Below are 16,999 nucleotides of genomic sequence, written 5' to 3'. Positions count from 1 at the left end.
GTATGCACCACCTTTTCCATCCAGATGTTCCATTTCTTTGCAAATTCAGTTAAGAAAGAAAATAAAATAATATTTAGGACAGATGGTGAGGCAGAATGTCTCATGGGGGAAAAAATATTATGGGCTGCTTTAGATGGAATTGGATTTTTTTCCTCCCAATGTGTGCTTGGATTTATAATATGATCTCATTCTAATTAATATTTTCATAAAAATCTTTCTTTAGTATAATCTACTGAAGCAGATTCAAGTCAGGTTTGAGGTCCCTTCAATACAATCAGTAACAGAGATTCTAAAACTCCAAAAAGACTCATCATTTACCGAGCATCTGCTATTAGAATGGCATTGTTCTAAGAATTAGAGATGTAAATAGAAGTAACACTGGATGCAGCTCAGAAATGTCTCACAGTCCAAGAGCTGTACATATTCACTCATTCATTCACTCATTCATTTTTTCTCAAATGTTAGTTACATAATAGAGTGAGGCAGTTTTCCTGGTCCTAAAGAAAGATGTGCATGTTGAAGTGTGCTTCCATGAAACCTATGTCACATGGGGCAGGTGGTGAAGAAACAATAATAAATCAAATTTGTTTTTAGATCGTGAATAATAGTATGAAGGAAATAAAGCAAGATGGTATGTATGCTCTAATGGGGATGGAGGAATGAGATGTGGCAGTGATGGAACAAAAGTGGAGCTTTTTGGAGTATCCCGAGATGAAAGAGTGTACAGGATGTGCTCAGGGACTTTATGTGGGGTTGGAGGGTGGGCTGAAAAAATGGGAGAGATGACTCAGTTTTGGTCTGGCCACTGTTGGGCAATGTTGTCATTTACCAGGATGGGCAAGAAAAGCATGTGGGGAGAAACCATTACTTCTGTTTTAGACATTATGATTTCGTGATGCCTTTAAATAGATTTTTTGAAGTTTATTTTAGAGAAAGAGAGAGTGAGTGGAAGAGAGGGGCAGAGGGAGAGAAACAGAATCCCAAGCAGGCTCCCTGCTCAGCATGCAGCCCGACATGGAGCTTGATCCCACAACCCTGGGATCATAGCCTGGGCTGAAATCAAGAGTCAGATGCTCAACCATCTGAACCATGCAGATGTCCTTAAATAGATACTTAGAGATGTCATTGTAGGCAGTTAAGACTCAGAGAAGAGGTCATTTCTAAAGAAATATTTGAGTCATTGGCACATAGATGTTCTAACGTTTTTGTTGAAGAATTAGAAGTGAAGGACACAATGTGGATAGATAAGAAAGGGGGCCCAAGACCTGACCCAGACACCTGCCAGAGATTTAGGGAAGCAGAAAGCAGTAAATGAACCTATGTGGAATGAGCTGAGAGCCAGAAGAAAATGGGATGGCACGTGCCATGGAGTCCATGAGGGAGTGCTTCAGGAAGAAAGGGCGGGGGTACTTCTTTATATGCTTCAAGGGAATCTAGCAAGATGAGATTTTGATGTTACGGTTTTAGCTACCTTGAGGTCAGTGGTGATCACCATTGACAGGATTGATTCTGGTGAAGCTGTGAGTACAGAAGTGAGATTGGAGAGAACTGAAGAGTGAATTGTAGGCAAGAAGTGGGCAGTTTAAGTCCCGATAACTCTCAATAAAGTCTACTGTGAGTCATGGAAAGAGAACTGTGAAGTACAAGACATAGTGGTATGGAGACGTGGAATGAAAAGAGGATTTTTTTTTATTTTTGTATTTTTTAATTAACATTTTTATATAGGCCATATCCCATTTTGCTGGTTTAGAAGGCGAGAATAGTGATGTAGGAAAGAAAGGGGGTTGGTTCATCTGGACACATTGCAATACCAAAGTGTGACAGATGAGGCTTCATGGAGCTAAAGATGTCAGAGTCAAGTCTTGATGGAAGACTCAGGCAGAAACTAGCCTTTCAGGCTAAAGACGAAAGGACAGAAGCTCTGAGCTGTGAATTCTGGGAAGAAACTGTGCATTTGAGGGTGGAAGTATAGTTGGGAATGAGAACTGACAGGAAAATTGGAGGTACCCTATGAAAGGATTTGAGTGCTAGGTAGGGAAGTTCAACTTTTGCAGAAGTCAACTAAGTATTTCAAGCATGGTCCTAGATGAATTACTCATTGATTAATCACTTTAGATTCATCACTCCTAGGAAATGGGGAAGACCCAAGCCAGTCATGAGAGGGTTGTAAGGGCCAAGTGGACGGAGGACCAAGCTGTCCCCTGCAGGATGCTCCCCGTGATAGGTCTGGGTGTGGAACATGTATGCTAATGTGAGACTACATCCAGACTTGACTTTCTTTTCCTAGTGCTTTCCACTTGCTAGATGATGCCTGGTTGTCACAGTGAAACACAGGAAGGAATTTCTGGCCCACTTTGGTGTATGGCCAAGCCATGGAGGAACCCAAAACCAACTTAAGCTCCTCAGATTCAGTAGACCTAACCAGCATCTTAAATTTGTTAGTGGATGCATGGTTCTTTAGAGGCTGTTCACCATCCTGTCATCTGCACTCTGGACAAGCTGATCTGGTTGAGGAGGTTAAGAACAAACCCCAGTTTGAATAAAATTAAATGAGGTCAGTAATGTGGGTTTGACATGAAGCCTTTGAAACACAGGCAATGTAAAGTGCAGCTATTTCTGTTCCAGAGGAGACACATGCCAACATTGCCACCCCTACCTCCCCACCAAGCTTCCCCTTTGTAAACCTTCAGGGGTTAAGTTCTCCAGTTTTGCATTCCAAGAAGCTATTATTTGGACACAAAGATTGTGCATTTTTTGGTCCTTTGTTGTTGTTTGGATGAATTGTTATGTGGCATGCAGCTTGTTGTGGTTGGACCCATCCCTAAACAAACAGCTGATTTTAAAAGCATTATTTTTTTTCTGGTATTTAAAAAATACAAAAAATAGTAATCATTGAACTAAAAGAATGTTCTAATGCCAATCACTGTTCCTTCAGCTGGAAATAGAAGCAGATACTAATTTCTCAGAAGCTGACCCATCTTCATAAACAAGAAGGTTACAAACACAGGTAAATCCAACCTTTGGAAGGTAGCCGTTCTCAGGAGAGTGTGCATTCAAATTATTTGCTACTTCCTGAGTTTTATTACTTATTACATCTCCTATTACTCAAAATTGTCATCTCCCCATCTGAAGAGAGTTTTTCCCCTCAATGGGTCAGAGACTTGGTAACCCCAGTAGCTTCTCAGACTACAGACAGTTAGCCCATACTAGGGATATTGCGAAGAGTGAAATCAGAGATTCCCAAAAGGAATATTGAAACTTAGTTAAGGGTGACAAAGTATTTTGTTACTAGAATTATATACTGAAAACCCAGTCTGATAAATTGGCATGGGGCAATAGAAAAGGCATTGTATTCAAGAACCAGTGTTCTAGTCTTGTCTCTACTAGAGGTGTTCTCTAAAGGCAAATCACTTCAATTCTGTAAACCTCAGCTTTGCCATATATGAAATGAAATAATTGCTTTCAGCTCCAAGATCATCATCATTGTCATAGGCCATTTACTGATCACCTGTTATGTCCTGAGTGTTTCATCTACATTTACCACTAGGCTGTAAGTCCCATGGGGTGAAGGTCATGGATGATTTATTTACTACTCTGTACCTACAGTTTATCACAGTACCTAGCACATAGAAGCAATTAAGCAAAAATTTTTGATGATTATACAATTGCATGTATTATTAAGTGATGTGGGCATGATAGTAAATATTCAATCCTTCAGTCGTTATTCATGAAGAAAACAAGGTCTAGAAATTCTAAGTAATTTCCCCAAAGTCCATAAATAATAAATGGCACACCTGCCAAACAAAATCAGGTCTTACACTTCACTGCCTCTAGAAGTGTGAAAATCACAGGTTTTCCTGCTCAGAAAAATCTTCAAAGCCTCCCTATTTCTAAACAGTAAAATTTAAATTCCTCAACATGGCATTGCAATTCTTCTTTAGTCTGGCCTCAGATCAGCTTTTCAGTTCATCAGTTCTAGGACGCATCATTCTCCTTTAGCTCTAACCTTTACAGGTTCCTCATAGACACATATATTGATTGAGGCTCATCCATTGTTCATACTTTCCCTTTCAAATGCCCAAATTCTTTTCTTCCTCCAAGATGCTGCCCCAAACCATCTTCTTGGCAAGCCTTTCCCTGTTTTCCCAAATAGTATTGATTCCACCCACAAGGGAGGAGCCCAGTCTGATTCATTGTTGTATCCATAGTACAAGCCCAGACACAGAACAGATACTGAGTAAATAAATATTGGTTACGTGAATTGGTTCTCTTCTGCAGTTCTCATTGAAAAGTTAGAAGCTATCTTAGCTGGGGATAATAACAGCCCACACTCCTAAATCTCCAGAAAGTTTTGATGCCTCTTATTTGTTACCCATTCATTGTTGAAATAATTGCAAAAAGATTACTGGATTCTTAGTCCCAGTGGGACATTATGGATATGTTTGCAAGACAACTACTGTGTGTGGTGGGGGGGGGGTTGTTTTAGAATAACTGCAGTCAATCCCAAAGTTTGAAGACATTTGATAGTGAAGCTAATAAACTTTTAGACAAAAATATGTCATTAAACTGAAGGAAGATAACTCTGATGAAATCTGGTTTGCAGTACTCTCATGGTATGGCCAGTAGTCACATCACACAAGAGTATGCTTAGTTTAGAACATGCATAAACTGGTAATAATGTATTTAATTATGAGGCATTCATTAGTTTTCATCTGTCATTCATCTGCTCATATATTCCTCAGCCATTTGTCGGGTACCCCCTTCACTCTAGGTACTATGCTATGAGTTGGGAATACAGATATGAGAGTCAGCAATTTTGTACCCAGAGATACTCCCTGCCTGCTGGGACAGGGCTGAAAGAAGGTCTTGTTCATAAACAGATTGACAAAAGCTGGATGGGGGCAGAGTGGAATCTGGGAATTGTAAGAGGGAGCACAGAGGAAGGTCCTCTAATCCAGCCAGGATGGGAGTCTGTGGAAGAGAAGGGAGGATGGACCCACCATGTTGGAGGAGACACTTTTAGTCACATCTGAAGAACTGGCAGGAATTAGTAAAGGAAAAATGAGAACTACATCCCAGGCAGAGGAAAGAACACTTGTGAGAGCATGGCAGAATGATGGGAAGTGGGCTGGTTTAGAAAACTGCAGGACAGATCAGTTGTGGAGGGTCTTGTATGCCAAGCTAAAGAAAAGGATCTCCTCCATAAACAGAGGGATCTGTCAAAGCATTATATGTGAATCATGGTATGGGCAGATATGTATTTGGGGTAGACTAATGATAGCCCAAATCTGCTAAATTATCCCACTCTCCTGAAGAATACACATTATCTCTGGTCTTGTTTGAAGAACACAGTGGCTTACGTTCATTTTTTCAGTGGCCAATAGCTTGTGACTGTCTGGTCTTCAAGATTCTTGATGTGAGGTCTAGTGGAAATCATCCTAAGATCTTGTACTCAGCTGACATGAGCGATTTTAAAAGTCCATTCTCCCTTTTCCAGTAATGGACTCTCTAGCTATTTCTTTTCTTCATTCACCCCAAGAATTCTAGTGGTGTTGCTAATTCACAATGCGTCTAATCAAGCTAAGTTAATTAGTGTCCCCCAGTTGGGTTGAAGTAGTTCCACTGTAAGTAAATATATTCAAGATTACCTGGTAATCATGGACAGATTTAGAGGCTTCAATCCAGGGTTTCTGGCTTTAAGGACAAGAACACTTGACAATAGCCTAAAACCCAGCCTTTGCTTACATGCCAAGGTAAACTCATCTCATTTTCCTAAGACTTGGCTTCCACACTTTTAACCAGGGGCGGTAATCTCTGACTATCTCAAATAGTGTCCTTCAGACAAGCCTCAGGAATGCAGAAGCATGGCATTTCATCCTGATGCTCCAGACAGATGGGAATTGAAAATTAAGCCAATGAGAAGTGGCATCCTCTGTGTCTGTCCACTTACAGAGAGTCCATCTGCCTCGGGCTCCTGGGGCTGACCGCATTTCTTCCAAAAGGAAAAAAAAAGTATCTAGCAAAGAAAAGCTCGACTGGGGATGACAGACTTGGCAATGCCTGCCCCCCCCCCCATAAAGTCCACTAGCTGGATAGAGCAGGTTTCTAAATGTGCCACTGCATGAAAAGGGGTGGGTCTGAGACAAGGAGGTCTCTTATGTCAGGGGAACTTGGGGTGATGTAGAGAAATCAGACTGTCCAGTGCAATCCTACTGTAAGCCAGTCACAGCTGCCATCTAATCTCTTTCTCTCTACCCTCAGACCCTGCCCAAAGAAGCTTCTCAAAGGGTAAAGAGTCTAAACTATGCTGGACCAGGAGTATGTGCATTGGAAGTGCTGAATTTCATTCATTCATTTGTTCATTCATTCATTCAACAATTATTTGAGAGTCTAGTCAGCTTTCACATTACTCCATCCAGGGGATGCATTATTATCAATGACACCTATCTACTACATGGAAGGCAGGTGGCAGGGTGGTCGTTTGACCTTGGTATTGACTACAACCTGCTCAGCTACCAGCATAAAGTGTTCAAAAAGTACCAAGTAAATTTGTGTAATGAAAACAGGAAGGCCAGTTTTGTTTTATCGTGTTGTTGTTGCTGTCTTTGTTTTTCCTGGCCACACATTTTTATTCCATTCCTCGCTCTGTTCTCCACGGTGCTTGGGGCATGGGAGTAGAGCGGGAGAGAAAATTCCCCAGATGTAGACTGGCAGATGTAGCTGAAGGCCCCCGGGACTCTAGTGGCAAGAGAAAATGAATAGCAGAGTCCAAGGATGTTATTTCAAAAAGTGGCTCATAGTAGCTATGTCAGCAGAACCTTGGGGGAGAAACCAGGCATATTTATTCTCTCTCTTTCTCTCTTTCTTTGACTCACTCACTCGCTTTTTCTCACTCCTCCCACTACCTCCTATCTCTCTTTTAACTGTCCCTGTCTGCCTGCTTGGCTGTCTACCTATCTATCGTCTATCACATACCTAACTACCTTGCGACTTATTTACCTTCTGTGCCTACCCTCACCTCTCCACCATTCCCTGGTTCTTCTGAGTCCAAGCAGACAGAAATATTGAGGTCTCAAACATAATCAGGAAGAAGTTAGCCTTCATGAGAACTCAGCTGTAGCCCCCATTGCTGCCACTCTAAGGTCTTTTTGCTGAGGAAGTGAATGAAGTCATGTTAGAGAATAGATCTTATATGATATTATAATCTTACCCTACCTGTCTTCAGTCAAGCAACCCCACAATCTTCTCCTCAGAAGGAGGTGCTTTCATTATTCTGTGGAGACAGCATGGGGTGTGGGGCACATTTCTCTGCTGGGTATAAAAGGGCCAGGCTCTTACTTCTAACTCTTCGACCATGCCCCTCTGTGATCTGGAAGCAGACTCCTTACCACCTATGGCTCTCAGTTTCCCATTAGCAAAATGAGTGAAGATGCTGACGTTGTACCCGTCATCTCATGAGATCAGTGCAACAACACTGGGTAAACATCATTGTCCCCGTTATTTTTTGGATGAGAAAATGAAGTTCAGAGAGGCTAGGTTACTTTATTTAAGTCCTATTTGTCTGATGCCAAATCCTGTGCTTTTTATAATTCCCTTTATTGAGTTTTGAAAGAGTAAAGTCTGGATTAATGGCTGGTCACTCTCAGATTGGGTCTAAGTTTTACTATATGTAAGTTGGCCACGTTCACCAAGAGGTTGGAGCTCCTGAGAAGTGCTGAGTCTGTATTCTCTCCATGCTTGCCTGCCAGGCATGCTACTGGTCACTGGAGTCCTCCGCTGGCTCAAGCTCATCCTTAAATAATTGAATTATAATGAATTGATTTATTCTGGCTCTTTTGATAGTATTTTGCTATGTAAACTGTTTGCTGAAATAAACAAGGGATTTTGGAGCTTGGAAGGGGCTCAACATTCTGCTGCCCCTGAATTCACGGACTCCTTTTGCTGATAGCATCCTAGAAATCCAAGTTTTAATTCTACTTGACCCTAGCTTTTCCTATTTGGGGGGAATGCTGGACGAAGTGTTTTAAGTGAGTACTAGGTGATTCCATTCAGCCAGCTATAAATAAACTGACCCACCCCTTAAAAGAACATTTTTTCTCTTGACTGTTAGTTTACAATGTACAAAGCATGTTTACGTCCACTTCCTATGAGAGTCCTGTGGCTATCCTGAGAGTTATCTTGGCTGGGACGATCATTTCTATCTTTTTGTTTTAATTGAAGTATAATTAACATACAATGTTATTTTAGTTTCAGGGGCACAACATATCAATTCAACAATTGTGTATATTGCTCAATGCTAACCATGATAAATGTAGTGGCCATCTGTCACCATACAACATTATTACAGTATTTAGGACAATTGTTTCTATATTACAGATAGGAAGCCAGAGGCTGAAGAGTGAAGCTAATTGTACAAAGTTCTCCAGCTGATATGAGGGGTAAAAGTCAATTCCTGATTGGAAATGGGGCTCCAGTCCATTATTTTGGAGTAAATAGGGGAAGGATGTCCTAGATCAAGCAGTATCCTTAGGGTGACCATATGCTCCGATTTGGCCAGGACAATATTCAGATTTTCCTAGGAAATGTGCCTATTGCCTGGACATCCCTGTCAGTCTCAAAGTATACTTGTTGGGATGATAATTATAAGTTCACCCGGAGACATGACATAGGGATTGGATTTCAAGAAGCTCAGTCTTTCAAAGGAGCTGTAGCATGTACATATAATGACACAGATAAGTGTTAAGGTAGGGATCTTTATAAAATAGGGACCTACACAGAAAGGGGTATTTAGTTTTGCCTAGAGGTATTGGGAAAATAGCACAGACTACCTGACATTTGAGTTATTAAAGGATGGGCAGGGGGGTCTCCTTCAGAAGGCTGCATTCTGATTTCTCCTTGTATTGGTCCTGTGCTGAAATACCAAGCAATGCGTATAGGTCCTGCCTACTCAGAAAGCACCTGCCAGCTCTGTACGCTTCCATGATCTTTGTCCTTGTGGCAGAGAGTCACTGTAGCCAGCTGCAGCTTTAAGTTGTCCCAAGCAGAAATCTTTGCTGTGATTTGAATTACATGGGAGCTTGAGAACTCACTTGGCCTTGAACTTGAACTCCTACAGTATCCAACAAGCCCTGAGGAGCCTAGAGCAGTAGACAGCAAGGGTTCCTGGGGTCCCAGCACTCTAACCCCCTTATGTGATTTGAGCCCAGAGGGGAAAAGGGATTTGTCTTAAGTAACAGAAAAGTTTAGTTACAGAGCTGGGACTGAAGCCAGTCCCTCTAGTGTATCACTTCACTCCTTATATGAAACCTAAATTCTCTTTGGAGTTCAGTAAAACCTCAGTTTGCCACTGTGAAGTTCTGTGGTGTCAGATAACGTACCCAGAACCTGGAAAGTGAAAGCTGGAATTTGACACCAGGATCTGGCATTAACACACCGTGTGACTTTGGGCAGTTTTTAAAGACACGTGGATCTCAGTGTCCAGTTAACCTGCTAGACTAAAGTAATTAAAATAATAGTGCCTTTCTCACAAGGTTGCTGTGGGGCTCACTTGGGGTAATGAAGGTCGAAGTGTTTGTGAGTGTGTGTGTGTGTGTGTGTGTGTGTGTGTGTGTGTGTGTGTGTGTTAAAATGTATATAATACAAGATCTACCCTCTAAATTTGTAAGCATACCTACACTTAATATAACCATAGGCACAATGTTAGCTGTAAGTGCAAAGTTATACATCGTCTCGTATAACTGCAACTTTATACTCATCAGACAGTAACTCTCAACCCTCAACCATTTCTCTCTCCCCCCAGCCCCTGGCAACCACCATTTTATTCTGTCTTTCTATAAGTTTCATTACGTTATATCCTCATTTAAGTGGAATCATACAGTATTTGTCCTTCTGCGACTGGTTTATTTCACTTAGTATAACATCCTTCAGGTTCGTCCATGTTGTCACAAATGGCAGAACCTCCTTCATTTTTAAGGGCAAATAATATTCCCTCATGACTACTGATGATGGGCTTTACAGTGCTGAAGATTCTGCTGATCTGACCCCACAGCTGCAGATGACAGCTGAGACCAGAGAACGAATATCCATTTGTTCTCTCCCTTCTCTGTCCATCTCCTACAGATGAACCCAGTCGGTGCTATTTCCATGATGGTGATGGAGTATGTGAGGAGTTTGAACAGAAAACTAGCATCAAGGACTGTGGGGTCTACACACCACAGGGGTTCCTCGATCAGTGGGCGTCCAATGCTTCAGTATCACATCAGGACCAGCAGTGCCCAGGCTGGGTCATCATCGGCCAGCCAGCAGCCTCCCAGGTAAGGTCCTAGCCGCGTGTGCTATTTCTTGCAGACATTCCGTGTCTCTGCTCTGCCCCTCCGGGCTGCCTTTCTCAAACGTTGTGTCACTGGAGGTGACCACCTGACCATCTTGCTAACCAAATGTAATCCCAAGGCCTCACGAGTGCAATTTGTCAGGGATGAGACATGGGATGGTTAAGTGCAGGGAACATCACAGTAGGGTAAAGCCTGTCGTCCTATTTCCCTACATTTTATAATTCATATTTGGTTAAAGAATTCCATTTTAGATATGTCAGTGGAATTCAATTCAGCAAGACCAAATTTGGGGAGGAGTCCTACTTTTTTGGGGGTGGTCCCAAGTTGTGCTCTCCTTGAGGACTCACCTGTGAATTAACTCTATCACAATTTGCTGTGTGGCCTTAGACCAGTCTCCCGCTTCTCTGGGCCCCATTCCCCCCTTTATTTGTCTGTTTGCTTGTTTGTTTGTTTGTTTTTTAAATGTTTATTTTTTGAGAGAGAGACAGCATGAGCAGGGGAGGGGCGGGGGAGAGGGACCACAATCCAAAGCGGGCTCTGTGCTGACAACAGCAAGCCCAATGCGGGGCTCAAACTCATGAAGTGTGAGACCATGACCTGAACTGAAGGCAGGCACCCCTCCCGCCATCTTTAAATTAGAGGATAGTTGAGCTTGATGATCTCCAAGGGCTTCCCTGTTCTAAAAAGCTGTGATTCAGTCCTTAGTCCCCTAATGCACTATTTATGTTCCAGGGTTCTTTCTCCAGGGGACTGCCAGTTTAGTTGAGGGAGCAAGAGGTTGGGGCCACCAGTGCTTGTGTGATTCTAGGGATGGCTGTGCTGTCCCCAGAGCCCCCTTTCCAATTATCCTGCTGAGCAAGCACCTGCCTTCTTCCGAGACTCCCATTTCCCCGAGACACGACTCAGTGCTTCCAACTGCCAGGCCGGGTGGCCATCTCAGAGGCCAGCCTGCCTCCTGGCCTTGCAGATGAGCTATTACTCCTACCATTCTTCTTTTATATGGCTTCCTTGACTCGGGGGTGTGGGTAGTAGGCCTGATTTCTAGATGAACCAGACATTTGACCTTCTTCTGGGACCCAGTGAAAATCACTGGATGAGGTACAGGATAAGTACACTTCATTTACAAGTTGCAGTGTTTATTTGGCCATCTTTTCATTCATCTGTTTGCTTGTGTTTCTGTGCATTAGATTATTTATTCATCTGCATTTGTTTCTGACTGCCCTGAGGAGAGTCGAAAGAAATCCTGCATGGTGACAGCCTGGTGAATGAATGACTCAAAGAATGAATGAATGACTGAATGAATGGATGGATGGATGGATGGATGGATGGATGTCTAGGGTTTATCTAGTGCCACCTCTGTACTTGCTGAATTCCTCTTTCGTTGCACCTGTCACCTTGAACCAGAATTACCTGTGTGCATGTCTGGCTCCCCCTAGGCTGTTCGTTCTTTGAGAACAGCTTTGAGTTATATTCATTTTCATCCTCTCATCTTTGAGCACAGGATGTGTTTAATTGGCTATAGTTACACGCACACATGTGTGAGCATGGATGTGCACGTGGGCGCACACACACACACACACACACACACACACACACACACACACACACACCTTGCTGCATGCAAATGAGTACCACAAAGAGAAAATGCCCAAGAATCCCCTCTCTGGGACATGGAAGGTCCTGCTTGGGGACAACAGGGCTGGCCAGCAATAGAGCCAGGAATTCCCAATTCAACACTTGCATCCAGTTCTAGAAATGTTTAAAAAACATCATTCAAACAAGGGAATTGACGCATTTGGAATCGCACATGAGCAAGAGCGGAGGTAGCAGCTGTGCTTCAGAACCAACTGAACGTTCTTGCTGCGAAAGTGAGAAAAAGGAGAGAAAGAATGGTCCAGCCCCAGCATTTGAAAGGAGACTTCGATGGGCAATTATTTCAGCCTTGTAAGGAGGGGCTGTCAAGAATTATGGTTGATTATCTCTTCCTAAACAAAAATCCAATTTTGAAAAATCATTATAAATACTAGCTCTTCGATCTACAAAGAGGAGATGAGGAAACAAAATCATCCTATTGAATTATTCATTGTAACCAATTTTATTTTAATGAAATCGACTAGGTTCCATTACTCTGGGCTTGGACATAATCTTTGTTACAAGGAGACTTCAGCTGTAACTAAATTTGCCATAATGAGATCAGCTCACTGGAGAATACGGGGTCAGGGGAGGGGATGTGTCGCACAGGCTGGGTGCAGGGCCAGGCAGGCAGCCTGGAGGGCGTCAGAACAAAAGTCTTCTGAATTTCCCAACTAGAAGCAAATGCCTAGAAGTCGCTCGTACCCGGCCCCTGTCCTGCACACATATGCACATGCACACACACACCTATGCAGAGCCTTGGTGATTCTGCGTAAGGCTCTCCCTGGGGTATAAAGTAGCTCCCTCTGACAACAGAAAAGAGGGGAAATATAACCATGGCCTTCATTACCCTGTGCAGTGATTAGAGGAGGCTGGTAGTTAATTTTCACCCTGTCAGGGCTTCCAGTGAAGAGGTTGATGGCTTGAGAGAAGGAGAGAAGGCAGTTCCAGAGAGATTCTTAAGGTCCACCAGGTGCCCCTCACCTCCCCCCAGTACACTTATACTTTCTCCTCTTTCTTCTTCCTCTTTCTTTTTCTGTTTCTCTACACACACACACACACACACACACACACGCATGCACGCACACATGACATTCCCTTGTAGGAGCTGGGTCTAGAGAGTGACTACTGGAACAGATAAAGGGAGGGGGGGGAGGGGGCAGTGGCCGTTGAGGTCCACCAGCCACTGCATTGGACCCTCCACAGCCAGTCCCCTATCTTGGAGGCACTGAGAGGTTGAGTGGCTTCCCCAGAGCCACACAGCCTAGACGTAGAGAATGTAAGGTTAGGATCTCATTGAAGCCGGCAGTAAGATTGGGAATATGCAGTCACATCCCAAAGTTGGAGGTCAGTGGATACCTAGAAAATCCCCCTGAGGAAACAAGCAGAAAGAAAGCCAGGCAGATCCCATTGTTGGCATCACAGTGCAAACACCACGAAGTTCTTAGATTCTCCCCTAACAGACTCCTGAGCACTGTCCTTACTTTCAGTTTTGTAAAAGCCCTTTGCTTCTAATAATTTCCAGTCTCTCATGTCCACTCTCCTCCAGCAAGATCCCCCAATTTCGTTAGGGCTAAGCTACTCCAGCCCGAACCTTGAGTCTCATAGCCAGACATGATCAGAGGCATCAGAACTTCCAGATGCGCAGATTGGGCTGAATACCCTGTAATAAGAGACATTCTTTAGATATTTTGGTCATGCACCTTCCTGGCCCCATTGGAATTCAAGAAGTCCCTGAGACAGAACAAAAATGGAAATGGACCGAAAGAATCAAGTTCTCTCTCTTCGGGGAACCTCAGAAATGGTTTGGGTTAAGTGCTTGCAGAAGTTTCGTCTTGTCCTAATTTTGTCTCCATGTTTTGCATTGCTCTGGTGCTTTTACACCATAGGCTGCCAAGATGAGGTGTAGATACCCCTTCATCCTGCTCCCCCCGCCCCATCCCCAGCACTTCTTACCACAGTCCATTTCCTCCTATCTAGACAGGCACACCTCCCTCCTTCTGCAAGGGCCTAAGGAGGAAATGGAAATAGTATCTGGACTGTTCAGTGCTCCCCAGGGATTACAGACCTTGAGTCAACCAACCAATTTATTTGGTTAATCCTTTGAGGGTAAAACTTAGACTAAGCATTTCCAGGGCAGTAGTTTTAGGGCCAAAATAAAGAAAACCTTTCTAAGAATGAGAATTATCCACAGGGGGATGGAGTGCCTTGTGATATAGTAGGCTTGCCATCGTAAGGCATTCAGACTGAGCTGGTGATTGAATGGGACATCCCTGCCTTGTAAGGCAGGTGAGACCCTAGACATCCCTCCTTCCTTTGTAATCCGTTCTCTGTCCACCCCATCAACCCATCATTGGGTATGTCAGTCCTTTGCCACTGTACCTTAGGTTGTTATCACCAGCCTCTGGGCATGTCCATAACACTTTGGACCTTCCATTAAAATATAAATCATAATTTGTCATGTGTTACAATAATTTGTGTATTCATTTATTCATAGACTCATGCAGAAGCACGTTTGAATCGTACACTGAGAAACATGAGTAGGTAAAGAGCATAGAGGTTAATGGGGTGAAGTGGAAATCATGTGGCTGTGGCTTTGCCCTCTTTGCCCCTCTTCTGACTTTTGGGAACCTTGAGCAGATGACTCCTCTGGGAGCTTCAGTTTCCTCTTCTGGAAAGAGGGAATGACAGCATCTACCTGGCAGATGTTAAGAGAGCAAATGCGGAGAAAACACCTAGCGGTGGATTTTTGTGTGTTTGTTTGTGTTTTTACACTCATTGGGTAGTGCAAATGTTAATGGTCTTGTACATATTAGGCTTCTCCTCCACACCCTCACTTAGAGACCACGTTGGCCCCCACAGTACAGAAGCTCAGTCAACATTTAGTTGAGTTAGAATAGCTGTGTTGGTGAATGTTTCCTGTGTCCTCAGGACCACACCAGACATTTTAAGAGAAATCCCAAAGAAGTGCTACCCTCAAAGAGCTCACAGTTTCATCAGTGGGGTATGTCCTACTAGAAACAGCAGCGAGAGACCCAAGAGTGGGATTCAGAGGGAGTTTCTCTGAGGAAGAAACCACAGTGCTATCAGCTTTCTCAGCCAGCCGAGAGACAGCCACATGTAGGGATGGGAGAAGTCCTTTGCCCACTTTCCGAAGGTCTTGGACAAATTATAAAAATAATACTTATCAAATTGATCCAGCTTCTGCATCAAATTCCTTGAATCCTACTGAAACTGAAAAATAGGAATCACTGTTTTCACTTTATAGATTCAGACAGTAAGGCTCAGAAGGTTGAGTGAGCAGCTTTGGGGCTCACTCTTGTAAGGGGCAGAACCAGGGGGCTGGCCACTGTGTTCAAAATAGGAGCTCAGGTGCAGGACGAGGCAGCTCCCACCTGCTTTTGTTAGTGACACTGGAGAAGAAGCTAGGAGAAACTGTGTCTTTTGCATCTTTTCATAGGTAGTAAGCATCCAAGGAACACCAAGAAAGTGGGAACTGCTACACCAGTACCCCAAATATCACCCCGCTGTTTCCGCCGTGCTGTGTAGATCTCCACCCGTAGGCACCCGTTCTTTTAGGTTCAGCATTGCCCTCTCCAAAAAGTCATTTAAATTACGTATGTGGAAATATGGGAGAACTATAGGACACGTTTTAAGTTGGCAACCCCAAAGTGTGAAAAAACCATTTTACAGATCAGTGCCTAATTATTTCTGGGTTATAGGAGAAAAAAGCACAAAGGAGAAAATTGTGGATGGAAGAGGTACCTTGGCTCAATTTACAGGTTTGTCACAAGCCATGTGCTGTACACAGAAAGCCCTGAGATGTCAGTAAGAGAATCACAAAATGTGTGCATTCTGCCAGGTCTGAGCCAGCAAGTAGAGGCCATTTCTCTGTGTCTTCCTCCTCCTTGCATCCAGAGGAAGAAATCAGATGCCCAGCTGGTTCTCTGGACACAAGGGAGAGAAATCTCCACAAGCACTCACGACACAGTGTAGGGAGTGCGGAGGGTCAGGGGAGGGAGGTGGAGACAGACATCCAAAAAAAAAAAAGTCAATAAGAAATAAAGGGGAAGTTGAGAGATGAGCTTATGGGGTGTGTAGGGGCATCCTTCAGATGCTTGAAATTTAGACTTCATCCTAAGTGCAGAGGGGAGCTCTTTAGAGATTAAAAGCAGGGGGCTAACGGAATCGGATGTCCATTTGAGGAAGAGGAGAGGCGTCTATTGAACACCTCCTGTAATGCAGACCCTGCCCTGGGGGTTTAAAGCACGTTATAAAACTGAGGGGTTTCACTTCTCTCTAAATGAAGAGACTGAGTCTCAGGGAGATGAACCACCTCACTGATGGCACTCTTCTTTCTGCCTTTTCTTACGCCACACTGCTGGTATGTCATTGAAACAGCCTCCCTGGGAAATTTTGCATGGGCAAGCAATTCTCCAGTGCTTTTCAGATGATATGATTTGCAAAGGACAGAGAGAAATCTTGGACTCAACGCTCAGTGTTGAGGTCACTTCTAACAGCTTTCCTTTTCTTGCACATACTTCACCAAAGTGTGCATCTCTTCTCACTGGTGAGAACATCTGCCCATGGTGGAAGAAGGAACACAGGCAGAAGGAACACACTGAAATGTCCGAGAAGATTCCAAGCAGTTCTCCCAAATACCCACGGGATGTGCTTTCTCCTGGTGGTTTATGAATAATTTTTCAAGAGCACATGTGTGAGTCATCTAAGGAGACAGAACACAAAGTCCCATGGCCTGTTATAGCCTGTCTCGTGGATGTAGGGCACCAAAATCCCTTCAGGGGAATAAGAAACAGCGCCTGCATCAGAAAGGAGTGCCTGAGCTGGTTGCTCTGACTGCCTGGGATTTATCATGGAAACCTCAGCTTGGGAGGGACTTTAAATCTACAGAATTATTCAGGGTCCCAACAAAGGAGTCCACCACCAGACCCTCCTCCCAGCCCTCCCTTCTCTCCTCCTTCCTTCACCCATTCACTCTGTCGGTCTTTATTCAAACTTATGAAATACCAGCTGTC

The 16,999-nt window shown here is 43.6% G+C and overlaps 1 protein-coding gene across 1 annotated transcript in view; it reads left to right on the top strand.

The window, feature by feature from the left end:
* PAPPA (pappalysin 1) overlaps window positions 1–16,999 on the top strand; it is a 242,650-nt gene that overhangs the window by 132,670 nt on the left and 92,981 nt on the right. Inside the window, exon 10 of the mRNA XM_047831114.1 lies at window positions 10,120–10,313. Within this exon, the coding sequence (XP_047687070.1) occupies window positions 10,120–10,313 (194 nt within the window). The remainder of the gene's footprint in view (window positions 1–10,119; window positions 10,314–16,999) is intronic.

Source organism: Prionailurus viverrinus, chromosome D4, assembly GCF_022837055.1.
Source record: "Prionailurus viverrinus isolate Anna chromosome D4, UM_Priviv_1.0, whole genome shotgun sequence".
NCBI classification, from domain to species: Eukaryota; Metazoa; Chordata; class Mammalia; order Carnivora; family Felidae; genus Prionailurus; species Prionailurus viverrinus.
This window is presented reverse-complemented; position numbering and strand designations above follow the sequence as displayed.